The following is a 24,533-nucleotide window of genomic DNA, read 5'->3' as shown; positions in this document are numbered from 1 at the left end:
CCAGGGGACCACATAAAACCTGCAGCCGCCGACCCAAGGGGGTAATTGCTTGGGGGTAGCCGAAAGTAACTTAGGTACGCACCAAATTGCGCAAGCATTCGCACGACCTACTATACGTTAGGCGTGACAGCGCAATGCGCGTTAGGAGGATTGGTTGTAATTGTTTAGTCCAGCCTCCTCTTTCCAGCACTTTCTTCTCCTCTTGTTGCAATTCTCCCCCTTCACTAATCTCGCCTTCCATCAGTCCCAATCATCATCGTCGTCGTTGACCGTCGGCCTGGAGCTTTTGATGTTTCTCTCGCCGGCAGCTAACCTTTCCTCCTCCGCGTCCTCTGCACGTCGCCGCCTCTGGAGAACGCGCATGTCTGTGTCCGGAACCGCCCCAACCTCGACCAGTATTTTGTCCAGATCGAGCATGCTCATACGTGGTCCGCCGACTGTCATGAGCGTCACAATCTGTTTTACTATGTCACCGTTTCGGTAGACTAGTATCGTCGGGCAGTTCTTGTCCGGATACCCCTCGATTGCCTGGTCCGCCCGCATCTCGCAGAACTTGATGTCTCCGTATTCCTTGGCAGCCTGCCTCCACAGATCAGATAGCACACGCGACTCGACGTTCCCTCCGAGCGACGACACTAGGTTGATCATGACCGTTTTGTTGTCGCTGGATGCATCGGTCACCTCTCTTTGGTATTCGGGCTTCGATATCGGGTAGACGCTGCCGTGTACGGCCTTTTGCGACAGGGCCTTGAGCTCCTGCATCCGCTTCTGCAAGTAGTGCTCCATGAACGCCTCGTCCTCCTCATCCTCCAGTTCCTTTAGCTCGTCGATGTCCTTGCCTTCAAGGCGATTCTCATGAGCAATTTGTCTAGCTGCCAGGATTGCTTCCTCGATCATAGGGTTTGGGTCGGGCTCCTTTTCCGGAATGATTTTATGTTTTCTTAAGATTTCATTCCTGCCGTCCTGTTAATCTGATTGTATGCAATGAACGTTTGTGCACTGGCCAGCGCCAGCGTCTATGCGAAAACTTACCATTCCGTATCAGCATTGGGGTCGTCGATAGGCACAGCTATCCTCTGGTCAAAGGGCGCCGCCATTTTCGTGACAGGCCGATAGGACTGGGCGTTTCGCCGGTGTGCAATGAGTGTAGAACAGGTGGCGCAAGGAACTCTAAAGCAAAGAAAATAAACAAAGCCAAAGGAAGATCCTATAGTTACGTAGTGTGTTCGTAAGCTTGCCCGATATGAAGGAAGCCTAGAATTGACAACCAATTCATTCACATATTGGAGTAGGCTTCTTTGCTCCTGCGCCCGCGCACCCCGCCATGGTCATATTACTAACTCCTCTTCTACCACTAGGTACCTTGGTACCCAGCACCAGCAGAGAGCATGGGTGCCTTGGGGTGCCTACCGTAAACCCACTCCACCTTTAGCGCCACAATGTCGATTTGAGTCACGTGGACTTTCAACCCACCAAACCCCGACTTACGCCTCCCTCCCACCAAAATCCTCTCGACGACCACATCTGCTCGACCGCCAAACCTCTCGACGCCATCCCATTTTCGCCAAATCTTTGGTCAGCGCCCTAGCAACGATTAATCGAAGATACCGAAGAGTTAATCTTTGCAAAATCAGTCAAGATGGTAAGCCGACGTCTTGTTGTTTTGAAGTGCTTTCGTCGGGTGTGAATTTTGATCGCCACCGCGGGAAAAAAAAATTCGACGACCAATTCGGACCGCCACGAAATCAACGCCAACCGCTATGGGAGGGCAGCCATCATGATTATCAAGGACGACGACTTTTTCGACCCATTCGATAGCTGGGAGTTAGTTGGAGAGATGGATATTGATTGATGGATTGATGCTGCCCGACCGACGGCGAAGCTCGGCTCGTGGCGGCCGGAATCCACCCACGCACGAAGCATGGGGATGTTCGGAATTCGACGCTAAACTCGGTGATGCTAATATTTTTTTTGCTTCGATCTAGGTTCTCGCCGTTGACCTTCTCAACCCCAGCCCTGCTGCTGAGGCCAAGAAGCACAAGCTCAAGGTGAGAATCACCGCCCTTCCTCCCCACCTACTCGACGACGACAGCATCTAACCTCCGCATCACACAGACCCTCGTCCCCGCCCCGAGGTCCTTCTTCATGGACGTCAAGTGCCCGGGCTGCTTCACCATCACCACCGTTTTCTCGCACGCCCAGACCGTCGTCATCTGCCAGGGCTGCACGACCGTCCTTTGCCAACCGACCGGTGGAAAGGCCCGCCTGACCGAGGGCTGCTCGTTCCGGAGAAAGTAGATGTATCGCCAATTCTAATTTCTCAAAGATAACGGGGTTCAATAAAAAAAGGGTCATGCCTGGGATCATACCTTCTCTTGCTCACTGGGATTTCTTTTCTGTCTTGTCACGTCCCTCGGCGTCTATCGGAGTTCTTACACTGCTTCGCGCCTTCTTCATTTTTTCCATGTCATCATGTTGATACACACGAACCGGTCGTCTATTTTTGGGGGAGGGGAAAAACAACCTTTTTTGCGACAACGACTGCACGGACAGGACTTCACGCCAAGATCTGGTTATGAAGTAGGTTGTGGGATAGGAAAAGTAACAGGAACCCCTCTTTAAAAGCTTTCGTTTTTTACGCGAATGATTCCGGTTGCTAGCCTAATCCTCCATGAACAGTGCCGCTCCGAATAGTACAATGATCATGTTGAACCCTGAAACCTGAGCTCCCTTGTAACGCCATGCTAAAGTGTCTCCGTCCTCTGTGCCTAAAGCCAACCCATACAATAAGAAAAAATAAACCATGTGTTAAGCCTTAAGCAACATCCATCTCCAAGTCCGAAGTATACTCAAGAAATTCAGCCTCTGGGAAGTCATCGGATTTTGCCGTGATGACGTTCTCTTGGCCCTGCATAAAGGCCCCATTCTTCACCCCAGCTCCAGCTTGCCGACGAGTGCGCGGCACAGCCATGATGCGAGGATTCCCATACCCCACGGGGTTCTGGCTCAGCGGGCTGACCTCGCCATCATTTCGGAACTGTTGACGGAAGAGGCGAAGGCCAGCCTGCTCAGGACTTTCGTCCTCGTCGGCCCGTTCGTCTCCATAGGCTCTCTTGCGGGAGTTGACCACGGTAGCCCCTAGCGGATCATTCGACTCGACTGACTCTTGACTGCTTGACAAGCCTGGCAGATCATCCAAGTCCGGAACGGAAGAAGCTCCCGGGGCAAATGCCGGCTGGCTGCCCATCCCGCCGACACTGTGGATGCCGCAAAAAGGCAGCAGTTCGCGGTTGCCGCCCGCGTAGGTGGGCTTCGCGGCAGGCACAGCCTTCATGTCGACAGTGGTCGCCACCTGCTTGGCGGGCTTGTCCGACCACAGCGAGAAGCCGCCATAGCTGCCCGTCTTGTAGCCCTCGGGGACCGACTTGCGGACACGCATGCCGACGTTGATCAGGCTCGACTGGATGGAAGCCGGCAGAACGGGTGCGGTTGCATGCTGCGAGGCACGGCCTCCGCTGCCGCTGATGTTGTCGTCGTCGCTTGGTGACGGCGACGAGGTGGTCGAGAAGAAGGATGTGATCTGGCGCTGGGCAGGGTCGGATGCCACGCCGGCGAAGGGGCGTTTGGTGCGGTGGGTAGACATTGCTTTTCTCCGGTTTCCGAGATCGTAGAGCTGGAAACTATTTAAAAGAAGCAATCGGGGCCGGCCGAGAACACTGCTTTGCTTTCCCGGCCACTTGATGAATGTGTCGTTGGCGTGACAGACAGCCCCAGAGACTTGACTGTACTGGGTATTCTGTACGACAAACTAATCGGGTGCAGAAGCAGTAGAACAGTCGTCTGTTTTTTGTCGACTCTCCAGCTATTCAATAGACGGCAAGCTTGAGATGCGTGATGCGTTGGCCAAGTTGCCGCTATTCCGAGGGGCTTTTCCAATATGCTGGTACGATTGCTATTGCGTAATAAGCGGCGGGGGTTTCTCAATCCAAACCTGATAAAAGAAAGTGGTCTGAGCTATCCTGGTAAACTGACAGGGAAGAGAATGACGATGCTGAACAAAATTAGTGCAGAAAAAAGACGTTGCGAGAGTGGAGAGTGTCTTGTAATCTAAAAGAAAAGTGTTCGAGCGACCCCTAGGTTAACGCAATCAATTTCCCTGGTTTCGCACTTTTCTAAAGACGAGGGTCCGTCTGTTGCTGGGGAGAATCTGGGCAGGGGCAATCAAATGTCACCGTTCTAATTGGGGAAGCATGGGGTCCAATGTGGGCCAGTTCGCGCAGTCACCGGTTTCTGGTCACGCTCTGGACGTGTGTATTTCGCGTAAAGTGCTTTTTGGGGTGGTACAAGAGGGAGGATATAAAATATCACAAATGTCATGTGGAATGGGCTAAATAGGCACCACAAGAGAGAGAAAGTGGAAATGAAAAGAATTGTTATGACTACAGCAGCCACTTCTTTAATCTAGTCTGGATGAATTAGGCATTCTTTTTACAATTAAAACCCAAGCTTTGACTCCCAGTCTGATCTTGAACAGAGCGTACACAAACTTCAGGCGAGGGCATGGCCAAGTGCACCTGCAACCATGTTCCCTCACAAGGAGTGGCCGACGGCTTCCAATCGCCGACTAGAACCCTGACGGATGGGCAGGAAACCGTCCAAAGCCACCAAACCTTGAATTTACTCGTCGTCGATAGGGTTCCCATACGGACTCGACACCGGAACGAAACGCAAGCCAGTTGAAAAAGCGTAAACTCACATTCCCCGAAAAGGATCCCTGAACTCAAGTAGATCCCGTTGCCCATAGAACTCACCCGCAACCGTGAGGATCATGTTAAGCGTCATGCGCATGTTCATACGAGAGCGCAGCTTTGCGGCCTCCCAGTCATCGTGCTCTGAAGGCTCTATTTCCGGCTCGATGTTAACAGGCGGTTCGAGATCGCCCAGCAGTCTTGCTCTGATCGCCTCGAGATCGCCGCTGCCGTCATCTGCGCGTGATGTGTCGTCGGGAACCTCTCCTTCGTCTACCTCACCATCTTCGAGATCCATAGGCTCGTCATCGCTGGCAGCTTCTGCATCGAGTGCGCTCTGGTCTGGAACAGCAGCCCCGTCATCTCCATTCGTGGCTGCATTGCCGACATCATCTGTGATCGCACCAGAGTTGTCTCGGGTGGCCCCGTTCATCTCCTCTTCTCCCTCGTAGTGTTCAACTTCACCATCGTTAAAAGGGGCGGCGTCGTTGGAGCCTGCATCTTCGTCATGACGGTCGTGTTGACCAAGCTCAACCTGCTCGCGCAACGCAGTCATTTGCGCAAGGCTAGTCATCATGAGAACGGCACGCTTGCCCAAGTCGCGCACCACTCCGACATCGGTATAGTCCAGCTCACCGGCGTCAGGCAACTTTGCCAACAATGCCCACAGCCATGCACTGGTCCGCTCGGTAATATCGTGGCCACGTTTGAGCATCCTGATATCGCTGAGGATGACGCGGATTAGCCTGAAGGCCGCCGTCCGGTCCATGGCTGCGATCTGCGCCGGCTGCGGATCTGTGTTGCGTAATCGCCAACTCCATGTTGTGTATGATTTCTGCCCCCCTTTGCTTGAGCCGAAGGGGTTGACTTCGAACCCGTGATCGGACGACAGCTCCAGCAGAGCATCGTCCGGCGGCTCCTGGTGAACTATTGCTCGCATTGACTTGAACCGTGAAATGATGCTCCCGTAGAGGGCCTTGCAGACCTCAGCTTTCCGAGCCTCCTCTTCGGCCTCTTCCGGTGTGATGTCCTCGCCATTGGCGTCATTTTGATCGTCCTGGACATCTGGCATGGCTGTATATGCACCATCGTGATAGTAGCCTCGCGTGTCTCCGAAACCGTCATGGTAAATACTGCGGTCCATGGGTGAATCGGCGGTGTCGTCGTTTACGTGACCGTCATCGCAGCTAGCGTCTTGCTTCCCCTGAGGTTTTGGAGGTAGTTGTGGTCCAGCCTTGGGCGCGCTGAGAAGATGCGGAATCACGCTCGCCTCATCTCTATATTCAAGATACTCACCATATCAGCATTCAAGGTCTAAGACTTTTTGGGAGGAGGATGTTTTAGCAAAAGGTGCTCTTTGGGTATGTGCAAGGTTGGGACTTGTTCTAGGAAGCAGACTAACCGGACAGATCGCAAATATGCCAAGGCATCGCCTTCATCCTCGACTTCAAACTCCTCGTCGCTCGAGGGGGCGGTCGGATCATCGAGGTTGGCAAAGACATAACGTTGGCCGTAGGTCTCGTCAACGTCTGGCTGGCCGCCCTTGGTATGACGGTCACGACGCTGCTTTTTAGGCGGCGCAGAACCGTCTTGGTCAGAGCTATTTCTGCGCTTTACCGTGGACATGGCACCGGATCCGGGCTGGTTAAGATGAAGAAAGTAAGTACACAGCTAGGTAGGGAAGGTTACGCAAGTGGATTTCCTTTCCCGTTCCCATTCTTTTGAGATTTGCAGGGATGGAGCAGGGGCTTTTATCACCCGATGTCAACGCAGGCAACAGAGTGGGGCCCTCGCCGAACTGTTTTGGACTCGCCGCTCATGTACAGGCATTGAAAGACCCTAACCCTTCCTTTCCAGGCACCCTTGCAAAGCCTTGCCAGTGTACATTTTTCGAGATTGCGCAAACCTGCCAATGTGTCCTGGTGATTTGCACATGATCCTCATTACGGAATCTATTTTTTGTCATTTACATATGATATGGTCGTCATGTAGACAATCTACAAACGATTGCTAGCTGCACGATGCCACACACAACCGGTCTTTTCTTGTCCTAATCATCAAGACTCGACCGCCGGAGCCGGAGCGGGCTCGTCCTCCGAAACCCCATCGCGCACCCGGTTCGGTGTCCTTGGGTAAAAGGCGGCGTACTGTACGGTGGAAAGGTTGAGGAAGAACTGCACCACACGGTCGAGACCAATACCACCACCACCGTGCGGCGGCACACCAGCCTGGCGGAATGTGTTGACGTAGCCCTTCAGGCCCTTGGAGTTGGGGTCGAGACCCTTCCTCCTCATGCGCGCCTCGATCTCCTCTGGCTTGTGGATACGCTGTCCGCCGGACATGATCTCCTGTCCACGCATGAAAAAGTCGTACGCGTTGGTCAGCTCGCGGTTCTCTGGGTCCTCGCAGGTGTAAAACGGCCTGGCGCTCTCGGGGAACTTGTCGAGCACGTAAAAGTCGGTGCCAAACTTGCGGCGGATGATCTCGCCAAGAGCCTTCTCCTGTGGTGTGCTCATGTCCTCGAAGTCGCTAACGTTGCGGAACTCCTCCGGTCCCTCCTCGCGCAACAGCTTCTGACCCTCAGCAAATGTGAGGCGCACCTCTTTGCCCGGCTCCGGCAGGGCAAAGTCCTCGGCCGGGAAAACGGACCGGACAGTTTCGATTTGCTCGGCACACTGCTTCTTCAGCTCGCGGAAGATGTGCAGGAATACGCCCTCGAGCATGTCGCGCACCTCGTGGTAGTGCCACTTGATAACCATTTCCATATCAAGACCGGTGAACTATTGACAACCACCTTATTAGTTTCCCATGCTGGGACAAGTTGAAATCGATTCCTGCGCTACTTACTTCCGTCATGTGCCTGGGGGTGTTGCTGTTCTCCGCCCTGAACACAGGTCCGATACAGAAAACACGCTGCCTGCCACCTGCGATCTCGTACTGCTTGTAGAACTGGGGCGACTGTGCTAGGAACACCTTCTTGTCAAAGTAGTCGGCCGAGAAGACGTTGGCACCGCCCTCACTGGCAGCCTCGATAATACAAGGGCTCTCAAACTCGTGGAAGCCGCGCTCCTTTAGATACGATCGGAACAGCTCCTTGGTCGTCTCTCGTACGTCGGCAACTGCGCTACGCACAGCCGACCGCTTGCTGATGACAAAGTAGTCCAGGTGGGTGTTCAAGCTTGCCGTGACGACAGGGCCCTCCTCGGGGGCGGCATCCTCGTTCGAGAAGCCATTGTTGGCGGCCGCCAGGGTCAGACCCAACTGCTGCGGGCCGGGGCTGATGCAGTAGAAGCGCGAGATGTGCAGCTCGTACCCGCTGACCCGGACGCTCTTGACCGGCTCAGGCGCCTTCTTGACCACACCCTCGACGAGTACCCAGGCCTCGACCGACAAGGAACCGACCCACTTGACCATCTGCTTGCTGACGGGCTTGCCCTCTGCCGACGCCGCAACAATACCCTGGATCGCCCACGTGCCCTTCTCGCGCAGTTCCACAAACGCCATCTTGGCGCCTTGCATGCGCGAGTTCTGCATAAACGCAAAGAGGTGCACGGTCTTGTCGACCTGAGCCTCGCCCAGCTCCGGCAGTGTGATCTCGGGGCTGGTCAATCGCTCTGCGGGTGCCGCAGCGCCGTAGTTGTCCTTGGCCAGGTCCTCGCCGCCGCCCGCTGCAGCCTTGGCTTGGGCCTCTCGCATGGCGACCTCGGCCGCCTTCTTTGCCTTTGCCTCGGCCTTCTTGGCTGCTGCCGCTGCCTTCTTCAGGGCGCTCTTGGATGGTCCCTCCTCGCCGGCCGCAGGTGCCGCACCGGCAGCAGGTGCCTCGGTGGGCTTCGATTCGGTTGCCTGTTGCTCAGACATTGCTCCCTGCATCAATGATATGTTTCTAGGTATCACAATTGGCGCGGGCCGTTTATCGTGTTCTTTGAATAATTAGCTCCAAGTACACCTCGTCTGCCGATAGCTTTCTGTTAATTAATGGTTTGACTAACATGGAAACAAATTTTGGCGGGGTCTCGCCTTGGAGCTCCATGGTGGGGTTGACTCAATTCATTCAAACAAGCATCACGTCACACAGACGGTCACAGTCATCGGTTGGGGTTCAATGGCTGACTAATCATATGTACTTTATCCCCCTTTTTTTGTCAAAAGATGATACTCAATGGAAGCAGTGTCATGTGAGGCAGAACAAGTCACGATCGAGTAGGCACCAACCCATTCTCATGTACCATTAATGTATTAGCGTACTAGACTGGTAATATGACTCAAGGCTTACCGGTCCAGCGCCAAAGGAAATCAATGCCTCAATGCCCGCTATGAAAATCCCATGCAACGCGATGAATAGAATAGAACCAAAGGAAACAAAATGCAGGCTATCATCTCTTCATCCAATGCAAGCAAGGAAGAAGATATGCGCCAAGATTTTAAAGACAAGAGATAAAATATGAACAGAACGACAGTTCAACAAAAAAAAAAGCATCAAAGAGGAACAGGGAGGTTGATACCGCAACCCTAAGACCCTCTCAGCCTGCAAATGTTGTGTCATCGGAATCTGGCGCGGAAGCCGACTGTCGTCATAATCTTACAAAACGTTGGCCCCGTCGGCGTGCCGACTTGTCATGATTCCGACCGGAGGACCCCGCCTTCAAGCATCTCCCTTTTCGTCTGCCTGGGGAATCCGGGCCCCAGAGCACTGGTAAAGGTTGACATGGTGATCGCCGCGTGCCGCACAGCCTAAGATCGCATGGTGCGGATGGAATGCTGTTGCCGAGATAGGCGAGCCGCGATTTTGAAGGAAGCTGGAGTACGGCTCCATCTGGGAAAGCTCCTTGCCATCGAGGTTAAATACCTTTACCGTATGTGCCGAAGTTCCACTACAACCACACCGCATTAGTTTGGAAGCAAAAAAGGGAGCGTCCGGAAGCTGGCACTTACACAGAGAATACGGGCAGATGCTCGTGCATGCTCGCTGTCCTGAGTGTCTCCTTCGTCGTCTGGAACACACTCAGCGGCTTATCCATACGTATATCCCACAGCTTGACTTTGCCGTTCCGGCTTGCGCTCATCAGTTCCCTCTGTCCGCCCCTTTGCATCGCGACCGTCTTGATCCACACTCTGTCTGTTTCGTCTTTCCATTTTCTAATCATGCTATCCTGTGGGCGGAGTCGAATGTCGAATACCCTCACAGCCCCGTCGCCAAAACCAGCGACGAAAACATTCCCAGTCATCTGGTCGGATGTCAGGGAAGTGACGCAGGATCCAGACCGGGCGGGGATATCGGTCACGCAGGCCTCTTGGCCCGCGCTCCAGACTCGAATGACGCGAACATCGCCCGCCACTAGTGTCGTGCCGTTGACTTGCTGCCAGTCAAAAACCATCCCAGAGTTAACATTACTGGGAACCATATCGGTGAGGGCACGCCAAGATGATGACAATTCGACATCGTCATGGCTATCATAATTGCGGTAGATGCGGATCACGCCATCCGAAGACCCTGTCATGAGCAGCGCCTGATCCTCTTCGTTGATAAATTTCATATCACTGATGCGTGAGCCCTCCGGATTGCCATTGGAGAACCGTGAAAGCCTGCCTTGGTTCTTCCAGTCCCAGATCTGAATCGTGTTGCCGTCATCCGCTACGGCAACATGATCCTCGAACTGATGGAAGTTCAGCTTTGACGGCTGCGCATGCGTATTGAAAATTCCAGTCTGATTGTTCCACTTGTGACGTCCGGCCTGCAACTTTTGGGGCTGAGTCTCATTCAAGATGCCTTCATTCCTTGATCGTCGCCACAGTCGCTCATTATACTCGGTGCTTCCAGGCTCCTCGGATTCACTCGACTTCATCTGTGGCTCCAGGAAGTACTCGATGGACCAAGCCAGTAGCGTGCTTTGCAAAGGGAGCTTCGGGGCTTGAGTAACATCACGATCCTGGAAGCCAGCAGAAACTGGCTCCCTGGCAACGTGATAGCTGGCATGACTGACATCATGATCGTTGTGCTGCGTTGATACTGGCACCACTGGTTCTGCTCCCTTCCGACTCTTTACAGACGATGTTCGATACAGGCCAGGGGAGGGCTCGGGAGTTGTGGGTGTTGTTGGACCATCCACTGGAAAGAAGGGAGAGAACAGAGTGCTCACGGTTCGACGAAGGAGACCCGGTGATGGCAAAGGTGTGGTTGCCCCAACGCTATTCCCGCCATTAATGCTATTTCTCTGACTTGCCTGGGCTTGCTGCCTGGCTGCCTGCCGCCTTGCTCGTCGTCCAACGTCGTCCATGAGGCTCTGCGATTGTGAACCCAATGATGATTGCAAGAGAGTGTAGTGTACATAGTCGACTATGGTTGTTGCATGGCTCTGGACTTCCGGATGAGGATCAACACTGAGTATGTTGACGTGTTTCCAAACGGCAGCAATGATAGTGTTGTGGGAGAGACCCTGTGATTTGGCACGGTCGCTCCCGTCCTGACCGCGCTTGTCCGGTCTTGAGTAATGCAGACCCATCTTGTTTTCGCGGCCGTCATCATGCGGTGGGTAGGCCAAGTACTCCTTCTCTTCGAGGAGGTGTTCATATGCAGCGACTAGGAACTTGCTCTCATATCGAAGAATGAAATGAGAGAAGAACACCAGTAGTTCCTTGCGGACCATTGGGCTTCCGTCGTTGGCCATGTCAAGCACAGTCCATGCAATTGACTCTTCTATCCTGGCAACCTCGTCTGTGAGGTCAGGTATACCCAGGAAGGTAGTCATGGCGTACAGGACTGCAGCACGAACTTCAGAACAGCCATCCTTTGTCAGAATCGACAATCTGGCTGGCGCATTGTCTCTGATACCTCGCCATTTAGCCTCCGGGAGATCGTACCACAGTTGGCTTATGCAGAGGCAAGACCACTGCCTCAGAAGCGGATTATCCTCATTAAGGATGTGGTAAAGACAGTAACCCATGATGTCAGTTTGATTGCAAACGACTTGGCCAGGCTTGTACCCCTTGCAGAGCATTGCCAGAATGAAGGCGCACATGGCCTTGTGCTCATCGCTGTTAGCGACTGGCAATCCCTCTGACGGCTTGAGGATGTTGGAGAAGTATTGGTAGCCGCTATCCTTGATAAGATCCTGCTGGCACGAAGTATCGACAGCCAGTACCCGTGTCCAAATGAAGACCATGACAGGCTTCAGCTCGGCGGCAGCGGATTGAAGTAGCTTCAATACGTAGGGGTATATGCCTATGCTTAGTGCCAGTTGCACTGCCCAGGGTCCGAGATCCAAAAATCTTCCCAATAATATCAGCGCCCTGACTCGATGCTGTTGACTGAGTAGAACTTGTAGCACCACCGGAAGCTGCTCAGGGGGCTTTTGTTGCAATGCGTCGCCACGCGTCAAGTAGACATCGAACGCAGTCAGCTGCTCGGTGAAGAACGTCGAATTTTGATACTCGTACTCGATACCCTCGGTTTCCTTGCGCTCAAGCATGGGCAGCTGAGACAGGGCCTGGTCAACAGCAAGATCCCAGCTCTCCCAGAGAGGGTGCTGCCTCGTGTCTGGCAGCTCCGGAAAGGACTGCGGAGTACAGCCGTACACAGACATGACCCGCTGGGCAAGTAAGAAATTACGGAACAGAGCCGCAACCATCAAGTCCTGTCTGAAGAACTTGCGGAATAAGTGGCGTGGAAGAGTCGTCCATGCGATTGTGTCAGTTATGGCTGTAAAAATCCAGTTGAGTTCCCCGAGAGGTGTCCGTCTCTCTTGAAGACGCCCTGGAAGCTTCTTGGCTCTCTCGGGCGTGAGTCCGGTCTGTAGCGGGTTCTGGAGGACGAAGAACCACAGAGCCATCTCGATCGGCGTCGTGAGGCAGCATGTAAATAAGTCGGCAGGAAGTAAAGGATTTGTGGGGAGGTTCTGTGAGGAGCTGCAAGCGGCAAGGTGGATATAGGGGCGGAAGTTCGCTTTGTAATGGTTTGGGTCACGTAGGACAGCCTCATCCTCTTCCTTTTCATGTTTCTCGACAAATTTGTGGTAGTTGCTGAGGATATTGCCGGCCTCGGAGCAATCCCAGACGAAGATTGTCGGCGCTTGCAACCAATGTTGAAGATCATAAAGTGAGACTGGAATGTACTGTGTATAGTTCTTGTTGAACACCCATATCTCACCGGATGAGGTAGGTTTTGGGACACCATGACCGTTGTAGTGGAGAAGAACACGCTCGTCCTTGGCGCTCTTTCTAAGCGAGAGGCAGAATTTCTTGGTATCCTCGACCGAGGGATCAAGATACTGCTTGTAGCGCGTACGCATAGCCAGCGTCTCATATTGGGACTGCAGAGCCTTGCCGATATTTTCGAGCGCTTTCTGGGCCGGAGTAACAGTCGGGTCTTGCCATGCTTCCATTTTAGCTCCGGGGTTTGTCTTTAGCTGATCTGGAGGTTCAACACCAATGTTAAGACACACGGCAATAGCCGCCGACACAGTCTTGAGTCGATCCCTCATTCGCCAATCTTGTATCTCGAAGGGTGCCAGTTTTGGCTTTCCCGTTGTCTCATGACGCTTTTCAGTAAAGTACATGTACCAATTCTGTCCAGTCATGTTAGTAAATGCAAACGGTATTATCGACGTGTTTGTAAGCAGCAAGTCCCATTGCTCCGTGAGAAGTTTGTTTTTCCGAGACCGCTGTCTGCGCTCGCAGATCCGGAGGCGGACGACGTCCACGTAGCTACAAAGATCATCAAAAACACGCTCGATAGGGAACACAGTCCCATGAAAATCACATAAGCTGGTGTAGTGGTTGCGTATTGGCCTCGATGGAGGAACTGGTGCCGGAGTGCAGGGCTGGGGTCCAGGGAAGCGAGACATGGTACAAGGTGGGTGCTTCGTACAAACATTAATGAAAGAGGCAGACAGGTATGCAACACGTGCGAGGTTGCAATTTTGCAACTCTGGATGAAGACTGGTTGGAACGAGTGAGGCGGGGGTAGAAGTTTGTGTAACAATTTTCAAAACGAGGCACCCCGCGTCCTATCATACGGTGGCCATGGGTTTGTCGTGGGTGTAAGATGCAAAGAAAGGAAGAGAATGGCCCTCATTTTGAGGCACCAAGCGGAGCCAGAGCAGCTCCCGGAGGGCAAAACCAAGTTTCGCATGCTGTGTTTTGCCAAGGACTAGGGAAAAGCGATATTGGGTGCAGTTCGCGACACTTCGCATCACCTGCTGCGTGCTTCAAAAGTGTATTTGGAGAGCACGGGGCGAACGCCAGATAGACAGAAGTAGACAAAGATGAAAAGTATGAACTGATGAAGCCGCAGGAACCTAGAGAAAGCCAGGGCGGCAATGACAACCGAGATTTATCAGAGAGAACAAAAGACAGACGCACATTTACCAGATGTGATATTTCCTCGGAATCGTAGTGGTCCCCGAAGCCATGCCGGGCACCCCATGAGCTTATCTTTTTGCCCTTGGTATTATTGCCTTGCCGGCGATGGTGGTCAACGTCCGAGTTGTCGGGGTCGCTGTCATAGCCATCATCTGAATGCAGGACAAAGTCACTCTTCGACCTCAAAAGTTTCGGCTTGGCGCTTGAAGGTCGGCGATCGGAAAGGGAGGCGGCGTCGGCAGCGGCGGATGACCTCGAAGCCACTGTTACGGGCATATGATTTGCTACGAAGCCGTCGCCATTTGCCAAAGCCGCCGTTGCGCTGTGTTTGCTAGATGGCGCACTGGATGGTCGTCTGTTTGGTGAGCTGGACGATCCGGTTGTCTGTAGGTCCGGTCGTCGTGCGGGCGCGCCGTTGGTTGATGTCACGGACGCGGGAAGGGGAGTGGGAGAGTTGTGCTGCGCAAGGCGAGACGCGGCCATGGTCGCAGCTGCTGGCCCAGCAGGAAGCGTGGCTGTCGTAGTTGTCGTCGTGTGCGACCTCGACGGCATCGCTCCGGAGCTGCCGCTCGCAATCGACGATGGTGGGTAAGCGAACTGGTGGAAGTGGTTCGTCGCGTTACTTGGTGAATCGGGGCCGTGATGTCGGTGCTGGCCAGCTCGAGCGCGAGCGCTTGGAGGCTGAGGGCTTGCCGAGTCAGGAGCGGTGGGTTCGAGGTGCTTGTGGGTCAGTCGCGCGGTGTGGGGACAACTTAGATCGGTGAATGCCGTCATCATGGTAAGTTGTCATGCTTCAATTCACCAACGTTATATAAGGTAGCTACCTTACATGATGATCTGGTGCTTTATAATTATTCAACTATGAAAACGTGATGCAAAACTAATTTTGAAAGTACAATACGATAATATGATAGGAAGTTCAAAGTAGCTTGGAGGCATGCACATGGCAGCGAGAGTCCTCAAGCTGCATGATATGTGGGTACCTCTACCTGGGTAAGTACCAAAGGTATATAGGTCGAGTACCAAGAAAACCTTACTTAGTACCATTAGGAATCTAAGCTTCCTTGAGTTTAGGTTGGTAAAATCCAGACAGGTACTTGGGTACCTCAAGTACCCTGAAAATCTTAGCCTTGAAACCGGGCAGCCAGACTGTATGTAACCTCGTTGAGGATAAAGGGGAAGACTGCAGACATTAGTACTGAATCGGTTCCCTCGTTCCTATGCTTCTACATATTACACCGACCGGTAGGTTGTAATTCGAATGGGAAACAAAGTATTATATTTATTGTATTTGGCTTCCAAGATGCTTTAGCTGCTTGAATATCTCCAACTTGGGTACCAGTATTTTATAGTTTGAGTGCCGAACTTGCTTTTTGTTCTGTCACACGCCTTTTGGTAATAGCACTCTGTACCACCGTACGTAAGTGACATGCGGTCTGCTTACGATGACAGATAGGTGGCGTTTGGATAAGGGGATGGATCCGCGGAGTATGAGATATCTTACGGATACTTAGTCTTCCTCCCCTTTTTTTATTACTTTTAAAAAATATGTTTTTAGCTGTCAGCGCCGCCTTTATGGGGCTAGACTAGTGGACCACTTTCTTTTTGAATTTCCAGCGTGACAACAGCCTACCTGCCCAATGCATTAATTACTACTTGTTTGGTCTCTCTGCATCGAGATCTCATAGGCTTGTCATGTAGGCCGGCATTAATGAGAGCGACAAAGGCATCTGGCATACTTCTAGAAACCTAGAAAGAAGTAGTTAACTGGTGTCAGTTTTGCCGTCGCAATGCACAAGCCCTTATCGGATGCGATCCGTGATCTTTACCTACCCTGCACTACGAAGACTGGGTACTTGATTTGTTGCCAATGGGGCTTACCCAGAACTGTACCGTCCAATGTGCTGAAATCAATTGCATGTGTACCTTCGTACGAGCTTCAGTAGCAGATAATCAATTAATTACGCATTGTCCACAACCGTTCTAAGGTTGGTATACGCCATTGTGCATACGGAATTTATTGCTTGTTGATGATCTATACTCAAATGCAATTCGTTCAGCGACGCTCGCTCAGCAACAAGTAGCCACCTCAGGTACCTACGGCATGTTCTTGCAGGCCTGCTTCGTAGGTGTTCATTAAAAATCACTCTTGATTCTCTTTAGTGCTACGCTTCTCGATACCTACCGTACCTAAGGCTCCTAGCTCACAATTCCAGACGTAGTCGACCTGAAGCAATTTCATGCCACGGACACCCTGCCTTTCAGATTCGATTGCGTTGAACCCTATGTTAAGCCGAACGGTGAAAATCTCCTAAGTTCTACTGATCTCTCTCGCCGTCACATTTATTTTGTTCGCTTTGCCCATGTCTCCTCGTTTTCCACTATTACCCCGTATATGGTACCTTCCAGATACGGTGAATCTTGGCAGGGGCTAGGCCCAAGGCCTAGGTACAATTCCGTCGGGACGACCCCTATGCAAATAAGCTACTGTAGCTGTATCACGGTGGCGTGTCTACTGCAGGTACCGCCTTGGATGCAACTTCCAGACGACGCACGTCAAAACTACATGCAGGATATTTTTATTTCCATATCGTGTTTACCGGTAAACAAGGTCCATTGGGTATTTACTACATATGTGGGTAGCTGATGAGGGTACAGTCTTTCACCTGCCCGTGGTTCGGACGGAGGTTGGTCGCTAGGCTCCAGATGAGCTCCGCTTGGCACAGGGCATCAGGGGGATCAGAGCTGACTGCCCCCCTCTGGCCACATGTGCAATAAAGGCCGTACCTTGTGGATGGATGTCAATGTCGTTTCACAGTACGAACAAGTGGTTGATATTTGTAACTTCCATACTCCTAGGAAATGTAACAAACGAACGGCGGGCCAAGTAAGCCATGTGCTACGTGCTGTCAGAGCAAGGAGAGGTCAACCATGTACATACATCCCTTGTGGTTTCAGCGGCCATGTAATAAAGAAACATTCAAACGAGGGGAACAAACGCGATTCGGTTTATTCCTCCCAACTGATCAGCTCAAATTGCCTTCCGCTTTTGCCTCCGCAATAATACCCCACACAACAATGACTCGGAAATGCCGTCGCGTCAGGTCGTCGCGATCAACACTGACATTCATTTTAATTTCAGTGTCCAGCTTGCGACCCAACCCTACCGCACCGGCAGACCAGCGCTGTCTAGGTATTGGTACGGATGCGTACCCAAACAGTGCTTTCATCCTCAGTTACTTCGTACTTACAGTAGATGTTATCATTCGGTCCCGCAATTCATCGCTCATTGCCTGCCAGGTGATCCTGGAAACAAAGCAAGTAACACGTGGTTTCGATGCAAAAAGCAAGGGAGGTGATGTACGGATACAGTACACTAATACTGACAGCACCCTTTGCGTGTTCACATACTCCGTACCGGTGCTTGTCTGCTTATGCTAGGCTTTTTCCATGCCGACCAACTAGATAATGCTTTTGAACCGGCTGCATCTGAGGGTGACAAAATTATCACGTCTTGCCAACTTGCCGACCAGCACAATGTCTAGAAAGTGCTGGTGTTAATACACTCAGTGCCGCACGAGCCACAAAGACCCTGCTAAGGATTTTCTTGAAGTGCTCCACAAAAGGCGCGGACAAGCGTCGGATGTGCAGAGGCTAGGATTGGCTGGCGGCTTAGAATGGATGTTCCATCCAGCTCAGGTCATCCTCTGCGCGCGTCAGCCCGCACCCACGCAGTTAGGTTTTCTGACAGGAGTGCTGATATGAAGATCCGATCCTGTGCTGATGGTACCGGTAGTAGGTAAGGTGAATTGGCACTTGGGAAGAAGCCGCGAAAGGGACCGATTTTGCTTCTGTCCGACTTTGCTTCTTTAGCAATTGTGTACTCTGTCAAAGCTTATCCTTTCTTCTTTATTTGCATCCCTGCTTTTTTTCTTTCTCTTTGACAATGAGCAGTTAATTCCCCTATTGCCCGACTTTGCATGCTTGCTCTGGATTTCTGGGTCCATTAATTGTGTGTCCCTGTAATTCCAGTCTCCATCGCTGCGGTAGCACTACGAACACCACCCTCTGAGGGACGAAAAAAAAAATCGGGAGGTCGAACTTTCAGACAGACACCAATCCCAAAAAAGGATACAGCGGCGCACACGCCGCAGCAACAACGACCAACCCGTCTCCACCACCGATGCTCTCCCAGCCATCTCCAACCTCGTGGCACGGCTTCTCCTACCTGTCATCTTCTCTTTTCCATTCTTCAATTCGGGCTTGACAGATCCGACATCACGGCCCGACCGCACAGTACTGCCTCCGACACGACAATTAATTGGCAGCTTTGATTTGGGCGCTACCCCTTTTTTCGCGCATACGGCCCCGATCAGACTCTAATCCGGGTAGCAGCCGCCCAAACGCTCGACATCACACATCTCGTCGCCCTCTACCTGACATATTGCGAACGCATCGATCCTTGAGTACGGCGCGAAGCCGAATGACCAGTGCCTCGATTGGCATCGGGTCTGGACGAGCGACACCGCCACTGGGCTCTTTGCCACCGGACATCTGCCCAACATGTCATTTCTGTTCAAGTCGAAGAAGAACCAGGAGAGATCTCTGTCGAGTCGCGATGGGCCGCCACAATCATCCAACAGCTCCATCCAGAGCACCGCTGCTCGAGTAGCGCGAGAGGAGAAGAACGCGTTGCAGAGGTCCACCCCGACAGGAAGCCTGCACTCGCTCGATAATGAGGGTAGCGTAAGCAGTCCGGATCAGGGCTATGGGAGACGTCCGCAAACTGCGCCGAATGAGCAGGGGCTGGGAACACCTCCCAGTGATCTTCCGGTAAGTACCTGCTTTAGCAAGCCTGGCTGCCCGTGCCAGTTCTCCTCGTTGGAAGCTTTTCATAGCTTCCTGCGTAATCAATATGCTTGGTCAGGACTCTAATACATGAATTTTGACCGCCAAAGTTCCGCAATGGAGGCCAACCGCAGCCGGCGCCGCAGCAGGTGTCGAGCCCGAATTCGAACTTGTACCCGTGGACGCAGCGCAGGCTCAACTACACCACTTCTCACCCCAGCCCATTTCCACGATATGGCGCTGCGGTCAACTCGACTTCATCGAAGGAGGGTGACATATATGTTATGGGAGGACTTATCAACAGCGCAACGGTCAAGGGCGACCTGTGGATGATAGAAGCTGGGGGCAATCTCTCCTGCTACCCGCTATCTACAACCGCGGAGGGCCCCGGGCCAAGAGTAGGGCACGCAAGCTTGCTAGTAGGCAATGCTTTTATCGTCTATGGAGGAGACACAAAGATTGATGAAGCAGACGTTTTGGACGAGACATTATACTTGCTAAACACTTGTACGTCTGGCACAGCCTGTCGTAGACCTGGCTCGGTCCTTGATGATCGCAACGTTTAACTGACACTTGCACGCGTCACAGCTACTCGGCAATGGTCCAGGTCTCTGCCAGCGGGGCCACGACCCTCCGGTCGTTACGGACACTCACTTAATATTCTTGGATCAAAGATATACATATTTGGCGGTCAAGTTGAGGGATACTTCATGAACGACCTCGCTGCTTTCGACTTGAACCAACTGCAGATGCAAGACAACCGATGGGAGATGCTCTTACAAAACAGCGACAGTGGCGGCCCTCCCGTGGGCACGGTGCCTCCAGCAAGGACCAACCACACAATGATTACCTACAACGACAAGATGTACCTGTATGTCTCCCTACCGATACCCTTTCAGTTCACAATCATCGTACGCAATCGCTGACACTGCTACACAGATTTGGTGGTACCAACGGCTTCCAGTGGTTCAACGATGTCTGGTGTTACGACCCAGCGAGCAACTCCTGGTCTCAGCTTGATTGTATAGGCTACATCCCGATTCCTCGAGAAGGGCATGCTGCGTCTTTGGTCGATGATGTTATGTATATCTTTGGAGGGCGTACCGAAGAGGGCGCCGATTTGGGAGATCTGGCTGCGTTCCGCATTACCTCTCGTCGTTGGTACACCTTCCAGAACATGGGGCCCTCCCCCTCTCCACGGTCCGGTCATAGCATGACCACTGTTGGAAAAGCCGTTGTCGTAGTCGGAGGAGAGCCAAGCACGGCGGCGACCGCAGTAAACGATCTAGGCCTGATCTATATGCTCGACACCACCAAAATCAGGTACCCGAACGATTCGCAGATACAGGCCAACCAGCGCCAGCAGGGCACCAGGCGGCCAAGCACCAGCAATTCCAACGAAGCAGGCGGCATGCAGGTAGCAAATCGCGCCTTGCCGTTGAGAGAGGGGTCTCAGGGTCCTCCAGAGAAGAGGATGATGGCCCCACGAGAGGCTGGAGCGGTGCAGAGTCCTCCGAACGGAGTTCGAGGCCCGAATGGCACTACCGATGCATCGAAGCTGCCCCGAGCCGCTGGTGCGCCACCCAACAACACACAACCTCAAGGACCACCCCAGAAGCCGGCGGTGAACACCGTCGCTGCCCCGAGATCTCGCAACACATCCCGGGATAGGGCAGATATGGTTGTGTCACCAGTGACGCCGATACAGAACGCGTCGCCTGTGATACCGGACAATACGAAGATGGTGGACCTCCCTACTAATGGTCGGCGTACACCTACTAGCCAAGGTGCTGGCCCAAAAGCGGCCACGGCACCCAAGTTAGAGCCTGTAGTGGAGACGCCAAAGCCTGCGCAAGCACGCTCGATTAAGTCGCAAGGGTCGGTGGATAGCTCTACGGACCCTGGGCTCAAAGCCGCGGCCGTTAGGGCGGCATCACCGCCACCACCAACGCGACAAAACAGTAACCCGAATCGCAGGTCATCAAACAGGAACTCCCAGACCGTGGTACTGCTCAAGGAGCTTGACATGGCTAGGAACAGGAATGCTTGGTACGCTTCTGAGCTGGAACTGGCACGGAAGGCTGGATATACGCCCAATGCATCGATGAGCCCTGTGTTCGAACGGGGTGCCGCGGAGACTTTTGATGACGAGGACAAGCCTTTGATTGAGGCTCTGTTGGCCATGCGCCAAGAGCTAGCCAATGTCCAGATATCGGTGGACAAACAGGCTGTGCTCGCCGCTAAGCAGATCGCAGAAGCTGAGAAGCAGAGAGACGCCGCGATTCAGGAAGCAGTATACGCGAAAGCTCGACTTGCGGGTCAAGTTGGGGGCAGCTTGTCAAGTACGCCTCAGATGGACCTCGCAAGGGACCCCGATGACAGGGACGGAGAGCTCAGTCGGAAGCTAGCAGCCACCCTCAGCTCTCAGAAAGATCTCCAGAGCCAGGTGGACCGGATGTCCGCCGAGCTAGAAGCCGAGAAGCGCGCTCGGCAGCTAGCGGATGACACCGCGAACGCAGCACAGAAGCGCATGCGTGATTTGGAAACGTTCAAGCAACAAAATTCCCTTGAAACTGAAAGTTTGCGAGCCGAGCTTCACATTCTGCAGCGCGAATCTCGCGAACAATCTATTGCTGCCGCGGAAGCCCAGGCCCAGACAGATACACTTCGTGTCGAGAAGGAGGAACTTGATGCGAAGCTGAAGGAACTCACCGGGAACTCAGAAGAGAGCAGTAATGCCCTTACCGGTCTTCGAAAAGCCCTTGCTGCGTCGACGGAGATCAGAGAACTTCTCGAGCGCAAGGCAGAGGAGGAGAGAGCAAACCGAGAGGAGATTGAGGCTAAACTGATCAGGCTCAAGGCCGAGCATGAGCAACGCACAGCTGAACTTGAGGCAGCCACTGCGCGATTGCGTGACGCTGAACAGCTTGCTGAGCGCCATGCCAACGAGGCCAAGGCTCATAAGCAAGCGTTGATTAGCGGCCTCGACCAAATTACGGCCAGAAGTGTTAGCAAGTCAGGAAAGGGTGACTCGGATCGCATTGTTGCTCTGCAAGGCCAGCTCAACGCGGCAAATGCCATGGTTAGGAAATACCAAGAACAGGCCGACACTGCCTCTGACAAACTACGAAGTGCCGAGGAGCGCATTGCCGGCCTCGAGGCATACCAGGAGCAAGCTAGCCGGGACGGCGTCCACATCCGGAAGCAGCTCCAGGCTGCAATGCGCGACACTCAGTCGCTTCAGGCTGAAAACTCGGACCTCAAGAGCCAGCTTTCTGCCCAGCAGCTTGAGACTAATGCCATCACGGTCCAGCACAACACGCTCAAGGATATACTCAGTGAGCGTGGTATAAGCCCGAACGGTGCGCCCCGATCACGTGCAAGCCCCCGTGGTGAAACACCCGATACTGCGGCAGCCCGAGTTCGTGAGCTAGAGCAACAACTTCAGGCTGCCCAGCAGGCACAGGAAGAGCATCGACAAGCATTCATGACACAAGCACAGGGCACCGAGTCAGCTTACCGCGAGAAGCTCAGCCAACTAGAAAATGACTACCAGTCGGCGGTGCACTATGTCAAGGGCACCGAGAAGATGCTCAAGAAGCTGAAGGAGGAGTTGGCGCGCTACAAGAACGAGAATTCCCGACTGAAGAGCCAAATCGGCGACATGGAGGACACTAAGGGTCCATCCATCACGAACACGCCGGCCGAATGGGAGAGCGAGCGTGCCACACTGACCAAGAAGATCGAGACGCTACAATCGGAGATGATGACTGCTACGACCCAACTCGAGAAACAGATGCAGGCTGTCCGTACCGAGCTCGAAGCAGCCAAGCGCGAGCGCGACAACGCTGTTAAGCACAGCGAGGAGGCATCACAACGTGTCAATACCAACAAGAAAGACTTGGAGCAGCTTCAACAGGAGAACTCTCTCCTGGAACAGCGGGCGCAGGATGCCGAGAAAAAGGTCAACCTTCTCCTCGACCAGGTCGAGTCGTCAGTGGACAACTACCGCCGTCGCAGCAGACAGGTTGCGAGCATGAATTCGGACCAGCTCCGGGAATCGTTGGCCAGCATGGAGGCTGCTGAAGCCAAGTCGGCAGCAGCAGCAAAGACCAATGGCAAGCTTGGCCACAGTACCGGTGCCAGCGATTCTGTCTCGACGGAAGGTAGCACCGGTGGGGGTCTCAGCGGTTTGGGTGGACACCTCCGGAGCGATAGCCTCGACACGACCAGTGAATACAACAGCGGTGGTGAGCGAAACTCGGCTGCCCTTGACAACCTTGCCAACGAGCTCGAGACCCTCCGGACTCACTGGGAGGCGACGAACAAGAACTACCGCCTATCAAACACATTTGATTTTGAGGGCTCGGGGATGCCCACGCCTACGGCGGCAACCAGCGGTGCCGGAGGTGGTGGCCCGGGCGGCAAAAAAGCAGGCGACAAAGATGACAAGGGGCTAAGCGAGTCCCTAGCAGACTGGAGGAAGAGGCTCGACAACGCATAACACAGGATTAATAATAGCCGACCGCGTGGCAGCGGTTGTGCACTGACTATTTCCTAGTCAGATATGAGAAACTTTGAGACCATGGTTCGGATTTTTATCACTTGTTTTGTCGTTTTATTCGGATGAAGGGAAAATGGTTCGTTTCTTGTCCTGTTTCGTTTTGCTTTGCTTTGCTTTGGTGCTATTTTTTATTTTTATTTTTATTTACTCTCTCATCCCTCGGTCCTCGACTTGAGCATGTGTGATTTTACGCTTTCTACTACCATGTTTTCACACCTCCTTTCTCATGCCCTCTTTTTTTCATATTTTCTGCTGTTCATTTCATTTCTTTTTTTTTTTGTTTCTTCGTCTGTTCTTGGTTTCACTTCATACCCACGCTTGTTTTCTTATGCCCGAGTCCGATCGTTCAATGTTGATCCAGGGGGTCCACGGTACTTGTCTGCTCATCACTTCCACCAAGGCTTACATAACCGACGGCCGTCACAATCATATTACTTAGTTAGCTGTGTCTCGGCTCGAGGAGTACAAGGCAAGAGGTTCCCTAGTGTCTTATATATACACACCCTTTCTTTCAAATACCCTCAAAAGATTCTGGAAATTTTCGCAAGTGTTTCGGAGTCGTTGACTAGTCTAGCATTTGATCGTTTCCAGAGCCTGTTGTTATCGCATCCCATGAGTCAAGTTATGGTTGCCTGTCTGCTTGCGGTTGTACGTACGTTGCTCTTGGAGTGAAAAAAAAGTGCGCTTATCATCATGTTGGAGGGGAATGCTCTCTGTATCAATCAGCATTGGGAATAAAATAAAGACGATCGATTTTATGTGCCTAATCGAAACCATGGCTGAATATTTACTACAAAATCGAACAAGAAATCATGCCAATTCATGCAATGCAACACTCCTACGTGGGCATATGGGCTCAAGGAAAGGACTTGTCAGAAGAGAAAAGAATAAGTACTGCTATTTCAAATGGCAGCCTCCCGGTATAAATGTCTATATGCTATACAAGAAACCCGCTGTGCATAGTTGTGTTTTTTCTACAATACCCCTGTAACCCGCACCAAGTCTCCAATTGGAAG

General features: G+C 52.8%; 8 protein-coding genes across 8 annotated transcripts; 3 read left to right on the top strand and 5 right to left on the bottom strand.

Moving 5' to 3' along the window:
• Positions 1–240: 240 nt before the first annotated feature.
• On the bottom strand, positions 241–1,097 carry MGG_17944 (phosducin family protein; the record flags this gene model as incomplete). Its single annotated transcript, XM_003720815.1, has 2 exons — positions 241–955; positions 1,033–1,097. 2 exons carry the CDS (start codon positions 1,095–1,097, stop codon positions 241–243), a joined length of 780 nt encoding a protein of 259 aa, XP_003720863.1.
• Positions 1,098–1,453: 356 nt separating this feature from the next.
• Positions 1,454–2,765, top strand: MGG_02872 (40S ribosomal protein S27). Its single transcript, XM_003720814.1, has 3 exons — positions 1,454–1,642; positions 1,986–2,048; positions 2,116–2,765. Exons 1-3 carry the CDS (start codon positions 1,640–1,642, stop codon positions 2,296–2,298), a joined length of 249 nt encoding a protein of 82 aa, XP_003720862.1. The 5' UTR covers positions 1,454–1,639; the 3' UTR covers positions 2,299–2,765.
• MGG_15006 (uncharacterized protein) lies at positions 2,472–4,223 on the bottom strand. Its single transcript, XM_003720813.1, has one exon. The coding sequence runs from the start codon at positions 3,641–3,643 to the stop codon at positions 2,816–2,818; it is 828 nt and encodes a 275-aa protein (XP_003720861.1). The 5' UTR covers positions 3,644–4,223; the 3' UTR covers positions 2,472–2,815.
• Positions 4,224–4,415: 192 nt separating this feature from the next.
• Positions 4,416–6,632, bottom strand: MGG_15005 (uncharacterized protein). The gene is made up of 2 exons (XM_003720812.1): positions 6,151–6,632; positions 4,416–6,068 (listed from the first exon to the last, which is right to left on the bottom strand). The coding sequence occupies exon 2, from the start codon at positions 5,890–5,892 to the stop codon at positions 4,753–4,755; it is 1,140 nt and encodes a 379-aa protein (XP_003720860.1). The 5' UTR covers positions 5,893–6,068; positions 6,151–6,632; the 3' UTR covers positions 4,416–4,752.
• Positions 6,633–6,805: 173 nt separating this feature from the next.
• On the bottom strand, positions 6,806–8,606 carry MGG_12574 (aspartyl-tRNA synthetase; the record flags this gene model as incomplete). Its single annotated transcript, XM_003720811.1, has 2 exons — positions 6,806–7,528; positions 7,596–8,606. The coding sequence occupies 2 exons, from the start codon at positions 8,604–8,606 to the stop codon at positions 6,806–6,808; spliced, it is 1,734 nt and encodes a 577-aa protein (XP_003720859.1).
• A 339-nt stretch (positions 8,607–8,945) lies between these two features.
• On the bottom strand, positions 8,946–14,934 carry MGG_02874 (WD repeat-containing protein mip1). Its single transcript, XM_003720810.1, has 3 exons — positions 14,106–14,934; positions 9,681–13,309; positions 8,946–9,619 (listed from the first exon to the last, which is right to left on the bottom strand). Exons 1-3 carry the CDS (start codon positions 14,880–14,882, stop codon positions 9,391–9,393), a joined length of 4,635 nt encoding a protein of 1,544 aa, XP_003720858.1. The 5' UTR covers positions 14,883–14,934; the 3' UTR covers positions 8,946–9,390.
• A 114-nt stretch (positions 14,935–15,048) lies between these two features.
• On the top strand, positions 15,049–15,695 carry MGG_17943 (uncharacterized protein; the record flags this gene model as incomplete). The annotated part of the gene is made up of 4 exons (XM_003720809.1): positions 15,049–15,098; positions 15,156–15,256; positions 15,508–15,525; positions 15,664–15,695. 4 exons carry the CDS (start codon positions 15,049–15,051, stop codon positions 15,693–15,695), a joined length of 201 nt encoding a protein of 66 aa, XP_003720857.1.
• A 2,172-nt stretch (positions 15,696–17,867) lies between these two features.
• MGG_02875 (kelch-domain-containing protein) lies at positions 17,868–24,336 on the top strand. The gene is made up of 4 exons (XM_003720808.1): positions 17,868–18,938; positions 19,064–19,460; positions 19,542–19,824; positions 19,893–24,336. The coding sequence occupies exons 1-4, from the start codon at positions 18,669–18,671 to the stop codon at positions 23,455–23,457; spliced, it is 4,515 nt and encodes a 1,504-aa protein (XP_003720856.1). The 5' UTR covers positions 17,868–18,668; the 3' UTR covers positions 23,458–24,336.
• The last annotated feature ends 197 nt before the right edge of the window (positions 24,337–24,533 follow it).

Source organism: Pyricularia oryzae, chromosome 7, assembly GCF_000002495.2.
Source record: "Pyricularia oryzae 70-15 chromosome 7, whole genome shotgun sequence".
Classification (NCBI taxonomy): Eukaryota; Fungi; Ascomycota; class Sordariomycetes; order Magnaporthales; family Pyriculariaceae; genus Pyricularia; species Pyricularia oryzae.
This window is presented reverse-complemented; position numbering and strand designations above follow the sequence as displayed.

Bases quoted from the DNA above. Each gene is read 5' to 3' on its own strand.
- MGG_02874 (XM_003720810.1), bottom strand. From the start codon at position 14,882: ATGATGACGGCATTCACCGATCTAAGTTGTCCCCACACCGCGCGACTG. The intron at 13,310-14,105 runs GTGCGTCTGTCT...ATGACTGGACAG, and splicing joins AAATATCACATCTGGTAAAT to AATTGGTACATGTACTTTAC. The intron at 9,620-9,680 runs GTAAGTGCCAGC...GTGTGGTTGTAG, and splicing joins CATCTGCCCGTATTCTCTGT to TGGAACTTCGGCACATACGG.
- MGG_02875 (XM_003720808.1), top strand. From the start codon at position 18,669: ATGTCATTTCTGTTCAAGTCGAAGAAGAACCAGGAGAGATCTCTGTCG. The intron at 19,461-19,541 runs GTACGTCTGGCA...CACGCGTCACAG, and splicing joins ATTATACTTGCTAAACACTT to CTACTCGGCAATGGTCCAGG. The intron at 19,825-19,892 runs GTATGTCTCCCT...ACTGCTACACAG, and splicing joins TACAACGACAAGATGTACCT to ATTTGGTGGTACCAACGGCT.
- MGG_15005 (XM_003720812.1), bottom strand. From the start codon at position 5,892: ATGGACCGCAGTATTTACCATGACGGTTTCGGAGACACGCGAGGCTAC.
- MGG_15006 (XM_003720813.1), bottom strand. From the start codon at position 3,643: ATGTCTACCCACCGCACCAAACGCCCCTTCGCCGGCGTGGCATCCGAC.
- MGG_02872 (XM_003720814.1), top strand. The intron at 2,049-2,115 runs GTGAGAATCACC...CGCATCACACAG, and splicing joins CCAAGAAGCACAAGCTCAAG to ACCCTCGTCCCCGCCCCGAG.